The 9800-nt window shown below is 42.0% G+C and overlaps 1 protein-coding gene across 1 annotated transcript in view; it reads right to left on the reverse strand.

Moving 5' to 3' along the window:
- Window positions 1–994: 994 nt before the first annotated feature.
- Window positions 995–9800, reverse strand: part of LOC147023611 (E3 ubiquitin-protein ligase Siah1-like) — a 51315-nt gene continuing 42509 nt past the window's right edge. Inside the window, exon 3 of the mRNA XM_085889170.1 lies at window positions 995–6956. Coding sequence (XP_085745296.1) covers window positions 6701–6956 — 256 coding nt within the window. The 3' untranslated portion in view covers window positions 995–6700. The remainder of the gene's footprint in view (window positions 6957–9800) is intronic.

Genomic DNA, 9800 nt, shown 5'->3' on the forward strand with positions numbered 1-9800 from the left:
TCTTTTCATGAGATTGACGAGCTCTTCATACGACTTGTCAGAAGGTTTGGCTGGGGCAAGAAGATCTTCGATGAGGCTGTACGTTGGGGCACCGCATACGGTCAGTAATACAGCTCTCCGCCTTTCAGCGTCCTCATCGATGTCCATTTTGTTTGCCACGAAGTACTGCTTCAGACATTCGGTATCGTCTTCCTAATCATCCCCCACTTCGTATTCACGCAATATGCCAATGCACAAAGACATCCTCATCGCCACTGTAATGTACTCAATGAACAGGGACGAAGACTCTGAAAAGGGAACAACAGGTTTAATTCTGACACGAACACAACACAGCACAGCACAGCATCGGAACATGGGCGGGTCACGTGACTCTCCTTAACCATGCCACGGTGCACCCATTTATGTCTTCATCAGCATAAACTACTGATACATCACAAGCATCAAGCAAGGAATCAACACTCACCATCTTTCGTTTTTGATATAACGAATGACTCGGCCAGTATTTGAAACGACAACCTCCATGACTCAAGCGCTGAATAATAATTGAACAAACGCTCGAGCTCTAACAAATTACGTCATTGTGTGTTCCATTATAAATTCACATTTATTTTGGACCTCTTTTAATTATATTATTAAACGTTATTTTTCGATCACAATGCAAAATGGAGGTTTGTATTTTACGAAATGATCTCCTTGCAATGCAATCTTTGTTCAAAGACTTTCAGTATGGGCTACTGTTATTAACAATGCTGACATGTGGTTTGTTTAGCTTTGTGAAAATCCTCAGGTCGTATGTTAACACAGTGTTAATTCCATGTTGTATTTATACATTTAAAATGTTTCTCGTTTGGTATCATGCTCATCTTCTGGTTGAATGTTGAGCTTTGCCTGCATTCGCAGCTTTTCAAACACTGCATGGGAAGTGGCCGCCGGAAATGGGACACAGCCAAACGCACGAACGCACAAACACCACGATTCGCATTATATGATGGATGAAGGGATTGAATGGTCATTTTTTCTTTCTTCAGGAATGATTTATTGAAAAAAAATTACAAAATTCAAAAGTGCAAGAGTAAGACTATACATTACTTAGGCCAGCACTAATGCAGTCAACATGTGCATGGAAATAAGAGTTGTACATCAAAAAAGTTAAGGGGTGTCACCTGGACATTTAACGAGAGTCAAGCTTCAACAACTTTGTGTATCTTTTAACCTCAGCAAATATTGCACGAAAAATCATTTATCAAAGGAATAAGTGGCTTCTAAATGGCTCTGGGTCTCCATCTGAAGAGCAAAATATCAAATACAAATTCCATCTCTTGTAATACTCTATTTTTAATCATCAAAGGTAACTATATTATAACCTGGCACCATCTTATCAAAAACAATGATTTTAAACGACGCATTTCTTCCATCAAATTAAGATTTCTAATGGTACAATATGTTAGAAAAGTTTAACAAGAAGCAACAGCCTTTATAGACTTCATCATTAAGAAAAATAAGGTTGGTGAAAGTTATTTCTAGGTAAGATCCCAATATTTTAAAAGAAAAAAAAAGACAACCTGATAGACTACAATTATGTAAGTTTGTATATATCGTGGTCAGGTAGGAATTAATATACTGAAAAGACATTACAAGCCGTTATCGGGACTCCTCTAAAATCTGGTGGTGCCTTCAACCAATTGTCCATGTCCATTCACTATTTGGGAAACACAAGGTGCATGAAATCCGACACGTGACTAGCTGTGTTGGGTTTGAATCCTCTTCAGATAAAAAGTGAATGACATCAAATATTGCAAGGGAGCCATTTGACAGCAGTTACCAGACAAATATGCTCGTACTAAGACAGACAGAGAAGACAAACAAGACAATTTTTTTTTTTTTTACCACCATCAAAAACACCACCAAAACAAGTACAGTACATATATATATATATATATTTAAACATATCACACACAAGAACAAGTTGTTACCAACCCATTAAATTTGATACACCAGGAAACATCCACAGGCACACTTGCTTAGCTGAAATGATTCCTCAAAATAACAAAAAACCAGCACAAATGAGTTTTCTGAAATACGATGTGGGGTAATCAGTCCAGAGACCTTCAGAGATATGTATCTCGTCATCAGCGAACAAGGTTACAACATATGATTTGATAACCTTTCGCTGCAGAAATGACACAAGTACACTCTCCGCCAGAAAAAAAAAATAACCCCAACACATGATTGTTGATGCAATTTATTTATGTGATATCATGGGACACAGATGAGGTGCAAACCTCTGAGATAAATGCTGAATAATTACTTGTCCATTTCAACATGACCTAATCACGTAATGCTACGTTGTAGTGAATGTTTTCATATAAGGATCCAACATGGAAGTACAGTCCACCTCCTGGAGCAATCACTGCATTGCACAATCATCACATTGACCATATGAGCATTCAAATCTGAGCCTGAATTAGTTCTTCTTCCAGCTCATTGAGGGACCATGGCTGCTTGGCAAGGTTCAAACATGATAGTCAATGATATCCCAGAGATGTTCAAGTGGATTTAAATCTGGAGAGATGGCAAGCCAGGGGGGTGTCACGACATTCACATTGGCATTGACAAGAATGTTCCTTGTTTGAATGGCCCCATGAGCAGGAGCATTAGCATGCATAAAGATGATTCCTGGACTATGTTGTTGAAGGGTAGGCAACACATATTGCCATCAGATCTCATTGATGTACCAATATGCCATCAGATTGCCATGGATACCGACTGAATGCAATCTCAGTGCATTCTAAAAATCCTGCAACAAGTGTGTGTCCACTCTCAGGAGAGCGAGAAAACAACATCTGTTTGTCTCTGGTGTATGCTTCTCTCCATCCCTTCCCTCATTTGAAATGGCAAATGGCACCACAGCTGAAGCCGCTCGTGAGAATGCTGAATGCTTCAATTCTGTGTTTGCCTCCAAATGTTTTGTCCCCAAGCCCTCACTCTCTGTATCCATCCTTTCCAGTCATACCCAACTACTCCTGGACGCTATCTTTTGCACCTGAGAAGGTGGAGAAGTTTCTGTCAACCCTTGACTAACTCTGCTACTGGATCAGATGGCATCAGCTCAAGTGTCCTAAAAAACTGCTATGCTGCACTTGCACATCCTCTCTCTGCCCTTTTCACCCTGTCATTTGCCCTAGGTCATATTCCCTCTGCTTGGAAATCAGCCAACATCACTGCATTACATAAAAAGGTGCAAAAACTCATCCCCTTAACTACAAACCCATTGGCTTACTTCCAATCATCAGCAAGGAAATGGAGTCCATCATTGCAGTTGATATAGAATCCTTCCTTTTATCCAACAGCTTCATCTCAGATCACCAATTTGGATTCAGACTTGGTCACTCTATCTTGGACATGCTGCTTCTACTCACCCACCAATGGATGGAGTCCCTCAATGTCAGACAGGAGATCAGGGTAGTCTCTCCGGCCATATCTCGTGCTTTCGATAAAGTCTGGCATCTGGCCTTGCTCTCCAAATTCTGCCTATGGCATCGAAGGCCAACTCCACACATGGCTTTCTGACTTAATCAACTCTCATAGCCAACATTTGGCACTCAACAGAATCCTTTCAACTTCTCACCCTGTCAAAGCTGGAGTGCCCCAAAGCAGTGTTATGGGTCCAGTCCTATTCCTGATCTTCATTAATGATCTCGCTGACTCTCGAGAAAATCCACTTTGTCTATTGGCTGATGAATCCACCCTCTGCTGTGACATCTCTTATCTTTAAGGTAAGCAGGCTGCAGCCATTTTCCTCTCTTCAGACCTCAACAAAATCACAAGCTGGTCAAACACTTTGAATACGTCTTTCAATCCAGACAATTCTAACACTCTGACTCTCTCTCTGAACGGACAACCTGGCAACCACCCTCCACCCCCCCATCTACTTTCTTAAGAATCCTCTAAAGGAAATTCAGTCACTGAAATTCCTGGGTCTCACTATCAGCCAAAATTTTTTTGGACAAACCACATTGCAAAGTTGGCCTCCAAAGCCAGTCACTGATGGCATCCTCCTTCATACAAAGATGTTCCTTGGCACACCTGAATTCTTATCCACCTACATGACCTTCATCCACAGCTGGATGGAGTACTGCTCTCCCCTCTGGGTTGGCTCCCCTGCCTCATACCTTGCTCAGCATGATGCCATGGAAACCAAGGCCTTCAAGATCATTGGAATCTCCCATGCTGAAGCTGGGTGTATGGGCCTATCACTTTCCCATCACAGAAAGGTTGGTGGTCTCTCCGTCTTCTACCGCCTCCTTTCTGGTCTTGCACCCGCTGCTCTTTCTGTGCTTTGTCCTCCCCCAGGTTTCTGCAGGGTTTACACGGCACACCAGAAACACCCTTCTGGTGAGACTCCCTAAATCCAGGATCACTGCTCACCTCCACTCATTCTTTCCTCATTTTTCCCCATCTGTGGAACCAACTTCCACATTCTATTCAATCTCATTCTTTACTCCAGCTCTTCAAGACAGCTGCTTACCACCATCTCAGATCATCCCCAATCTAAAACCATGATCTTTTCTACACCTATCAACCCCCATCCCACCCCAAGCCCTTCTCCTTCCAAATTACCATTTTTTCCTTCCTGAGAGTTTCCTTCTGTGTCCATCACATCCACCCCGTGTCGGAGTGGCGACCCGTCCAGGATTGTGCCCAATAGCCAAGGAGACTGCTGAAGCAGCAACAATGCTCTACACAGAGTATGGTCCCAATGGATGGATGGACATCCACCCCATGCATCTTTTCTTTCCCTCATTCCTCCCCACACCCATTGTTTCTCCAAGTCTCCCTCAATCTTGTCCTTCCACTCCACTGTTGGAGCCCCCCCCTCTCTACTGATCCTTTTGTCCTGTTATCTCCTGATCCATTCAGTGTACTAGCTCTTCCACGAGCTTCGACTCTTTATTCAAAAAAAGGAGAAACCTGGATTCGTCACTGAACATAGCATTACCCATCGCCTGTATCCACCAGATGTGCTGAATTGACCACTGCAACTGTGCTTGGATATCACGGTGCAGGTCTTGGATGTTGAACAGGATGATGAGCTTGATTCCTTGCATCATGTAAATGCCCAGAGACATTGCTGACACTTATCCTGCGAAGTACAGGGAGTGTGTTTGCCCTCTAGACAGTTTGAAACTAATTGTGTAGATGGGTCGTGTCGGTCCTGAGCGGGAGTCATTATCACGGGAAGTCCATTTCTTGACATATATTTTGTTGATCATAGTCGCTTGATAACATCTTCTAGGGTCATAAACAGTTCCTCTCCTCACGTTAAAAAACCTTGCAACATGGCTAATATTAGACCCTGCTTGAAGGTGTCCAATTATTTGATTCCACTCAGACAGATGTGACATTGTAATGGATTGTTGAAGAATGTAATCAGTGTTTTTTTTTTGGATGATCCACATGTTGTTGTCTCAAAAAGACTTTCAAATTTTCTCAGAATGTCTTTCTTCACCTCTAAAACACTATGGCTGCATGAGTTGCACGTGCTGAACGATTATTGCATGATGCAATTACGTTATGTGGAAACTTGTAATCAAGTGTTCTGCACATCCCTTGTGCCAAAAAGGCACTTTGAATTAACATTGGAACAGTCCTTCAACAATTACATTACCAATTCTACATGTTTTTTTATGGCAGAGGGTGTAGTTTTCTACCACCTTCCAAAAGTTAGTTCATTGCAAAATGTGGTCGTAGCAAAACAAGCTCTACAACCATTCACCGTGGTCACTTAATCTTGAGGAGGGGAGTTAAAGCATAGCTATTCACAGCAGGCTATATGGCTCACGGTTTCCACAGAAAGACTGGAGTCGACAGCTTTAAAAAGTCCCCTAAAGAGTCAACTGGTCAGCTCAACAGAAAACATTTGCTTTCCAAACCACAAGATCTGTGATAGCTCAATGCTCCATGTCCTCATTACCCAGGCAAAAATAACATTCCCTTCCTGTAGTAATTCTCTGCAGACTACTGTAGTATATGAGAGTACAGCTCTCATATACTATATTTCTAACTGAAGCATTTTTGTCTGGGGCAGGACCACATTGTCAACAGCAAAGATCTCAACTCATTTACCATCAAAGCCCTGCCAAAAGAGGAGGTGGTGCACAAGATGGCAAATTACCAAACAATACAAATCACCTTCATGATAGAGTACAACAAATAAATTTTGTTTTCTCCACAGAATTTACGAATCTCCTCCCTGATTGACACCTGAGAAAATTACATTTATATTTCTAGAATTTGAAGAAAAGCTTACCATTTATATTGGAATAATATCCTATCTCAGACACGAACATGGAAGTCGCTGATTGTCTTATAAAATGTTAAAAAAAAAAGTTAGGTTACAGCACGTCAATGGTCCTGAGTTGCCTAACAACAACAATAACTTGTAATAACAATACTAAAGCATGTACACAGTGCATTTAACAGTAATATTACAAAGCACTTCACATTTTAGAGGAAAATAAATAGCTAAAAGAGTCATTTAAAATAATTAACCCTTCTTTACTCTCCCAACATATGGCTCTCCCACTTTGGTCCTTACATCCAAATCGAAAAACAAACAAAGATCACAAGACCTAGGCTTGGTGACAAACCAACTAATAATGAGAAACAAAACTGGCAAAGCCACTTCCCTTGCACAAAGTCAGCACATAGAGATCGTCACATTGATCCCCAGATTTCCAGCTTCAGCAAAGAGATGAGCAACAGCGGCATCAAACACAAGGCAGTCACTGTTGAGGATGGCCGAAGTGATGCCATCATGAATGGAGCGTGGTACGGCTTCCCAGCTCAGTCGGCGACGATTTCCGTTGAGTTCCAGACGGTATGCGAAGCCCTCAGCTTGCTTGCGTGAGCCTATCAGCAGAACCGCTGCAAAGAACTGCTGGTGCCCCTCAATCCTGTACACACAACCAAAAGAAAATAATTAATAAAATTTTTTAAAAAATAAATAATATCATCGAGCACTCAAAATATTGAAAATTGCACCACTGACAACGTCGGGATTGGACTTGTCTATAAGTAGGCATCTGAGATCAGGTGGGACCTCTTTTGTTAAACCAGCACAGGTCTCCAGGACTTCTTCAGTTTTGGGACTTCTCCGGGACTTCTCTGAAGAAGTCTCCGGGACCCCAGGAGCAGGTGGGATCCCATCTGCGGTACTGGCCAGGACCTGAGGAATAGGTGGGCCCACTTTCGTGGAATTGGCACAGGGCCCCGAGACTTCTTTGGGGATAGTTATTTTGCTCAACATCAGAGTCAATCACAAATGGAAGGTGTCAAATTCCAATGAAGAACCCCACCTTCAGACCCAACACCACAAAATAAATTTGGCTACAATGCATCCAAGCAGAGCAGAAATGTGCAGACAATTAACCATTACAGTTGAATGGGAATCATAATGGTGTCCTAACAACATGGATTATCATCACTTCCATCATGTTAATTTTGAGCGAATTGAAAACCTAAAACCCCTCCAACGGTCTCTCACACGCCGACTCGAGCACAGTGGAAGTGATCAATGGTGACTAACATGACGTGATTGGTAGATGGATGAATGTTGAATGCCCTGCAATGTCAACAGAAATGCCTAGCATCTGTCCAGTCACCACCATGAGTAGGAAAGACATTGGTAGTGTTGTGGTTCCTAAAATCGGAAAGAAACCAAGCAGCCACCACTTATATGTTAAGGAAATAAAAAGAAAATTGTATCATTTTAAAAAAATGATGTAAAAAAAGGTCATGGACAATATTTTAATTTTTTAATGCATAACAATTTCAGGAACCACCTAAAACTCTTCCTCCCCACACCCAACAGTCCAAATCATGGATGTCTGGTACGGAGCCATTGAATTTCTTATTGGGAATTTTTGTGCCCTAATCTGAGCCATGGCCATTGCTTTATCACATCTTCTGATTTTAGATAGGTTGTTAGCTTTCTCCACAAATTGCTCACAGAGCAAGTCCCTACTTGTCACATATTTGGATTGTTATCAAGCCCACAATTGGAGTTTTATTTAACACATTACACAGACTCTGCCATCAGACCAGAACAATGTGCAACTGGATCCATTGCTTCAGCGATAACCATTTTCACAATGAAACTGCAAAATACCCATTCAAGACACCATATTATGCAATGCTGCATAAAGACCAGACTGTTGAAAAACTTGGTAGTTGCTCTTCCGTGGTGGGACTCATGGCTTGAACTGTATTGGTGAGTACTCGATTGCCAAATGACTCCCCAAACTCATTTGCCAAATCATGGATGTCTGAGGAACAAAACAGCTTCCTAAATGTTCTGTCAAACAGTTATTCAGAGTGGTGCATTTCCTCATGACGCAATTTTCACTGATCTGCCTGATTGATAGACAGGGTGTTATCTAATGTCTTCCACTTCATGACATTGTCCACGGCCGACTTGGGGATTGGCTAGATCGGTTGAAGTGTTATCCCGATTGAGGTGCTGACTTTATGACAGCTGTTTTTCATTCCTCATTAATTGAAGCTCTGTCAGTTCCTTCAAATGGGACATAATGCTCTGATATTGAGAGATAAGACCATTCCCTGCCAATTTATACCAATACTCTCGGACCCTGATATTCGTGGACCCCGTGCATTTGCGGGTTATAAAGTGCGACCTGCTTCGACATTCGTGTTTTGAGTATTCGCAGTCTTTTTTGTACTTTTAAATTTTTACACTTCAGGGCTGGTCTCCAATATCTACCTGGGAAACTGAAAATGAGCCGACATCACAGCATTTTATAAAAAAAAAAGGTGCAAAAACGGATCCTCTTAAGTACAGCCCAATTTGCTTGCTGTACTTCCAATCATCAGCAAGGTCATGCAATCCATCATCACAGTTGACATAAAATCATTCCTTTTCTCCAATAGCCTCATCTCAGATCATCAATTTGGATTCAGACCTCATCATTCAACCTTGGAGATGCTGCCTCTACTCTCCCAACAATGTATGGAGGCTCTCAATATGAGACATGAGATCAGGGCTTTCTCTCTGGACATATCTCGAGCTTTTGATGCAGTCTGGCATCCTGCCTTGCTCTCCAAACTGACTGCCTATGGAATCTAAGGCCAAGTCCATTCTTGGATGACTGACTTCCTTCCCTCTCGTTGTCAACGTGTGGCTCTCAACGGAACCCTTTTATCTCCTCTCCCTGTCAAGGCTGGAGTACTTAAAGGCAGTGATCTCGGCCCCATATTATTCCTAATCTTCATTGATCTCACTGACGAGAAAATCCCTTTCATCTCTCTGCTGATGATTCCATGCTCTGCCATTACATCCCTCATCGTTCTGACAGACAGGCAGCAGCTCTTACCTCTCTTCAGACCTTGCCCAAATCAGAAGCTGGTGAAACACAATTTTGTTTATAAATCCATATTGTCCCCCCTTTATGGTCTCCCTTACCCTTACCCTGCATCCCTTGTTTGGCCGCCTCTGACAACTTTCTCCCTCCGCCCTGCTGTTGGTTTTTTCCCCCCTTTCTCCTGATGTTCCCTTTGCAATATTGTGTCCTTATTTGTTCTGTGTACTCGCTCTTCCACGAGTCTAGACCATGCAAAAAAAAAAGAAAAAAGAAAAAAGAAAAAATATTTTTAAAACAATGCCCCGACATTCACGGCATTTTCCAGTAACGTATCCCCCGCGAATAGTGGGGTCCGACAGTATAGATTTTTCCTCTGTCCCACCATGAGCTTCGACTTTTTATTATTTTTTTCAATCATGG

Source organism: Eptatretus burgeri, chromosome 7 (assembly GCF_056783735.1).
Source record: "Eptatretus burgeri isolate ZD-2024b chromosome 7, Ebu_testis_v1, whole genome shotgun sequence".
Lineage (NCBI taxonomy): Eukaryota > Metazoa > Chordata > Myxini > Myxiniformes > Myxinidae > Eptatretus > Eptatretus burgeri.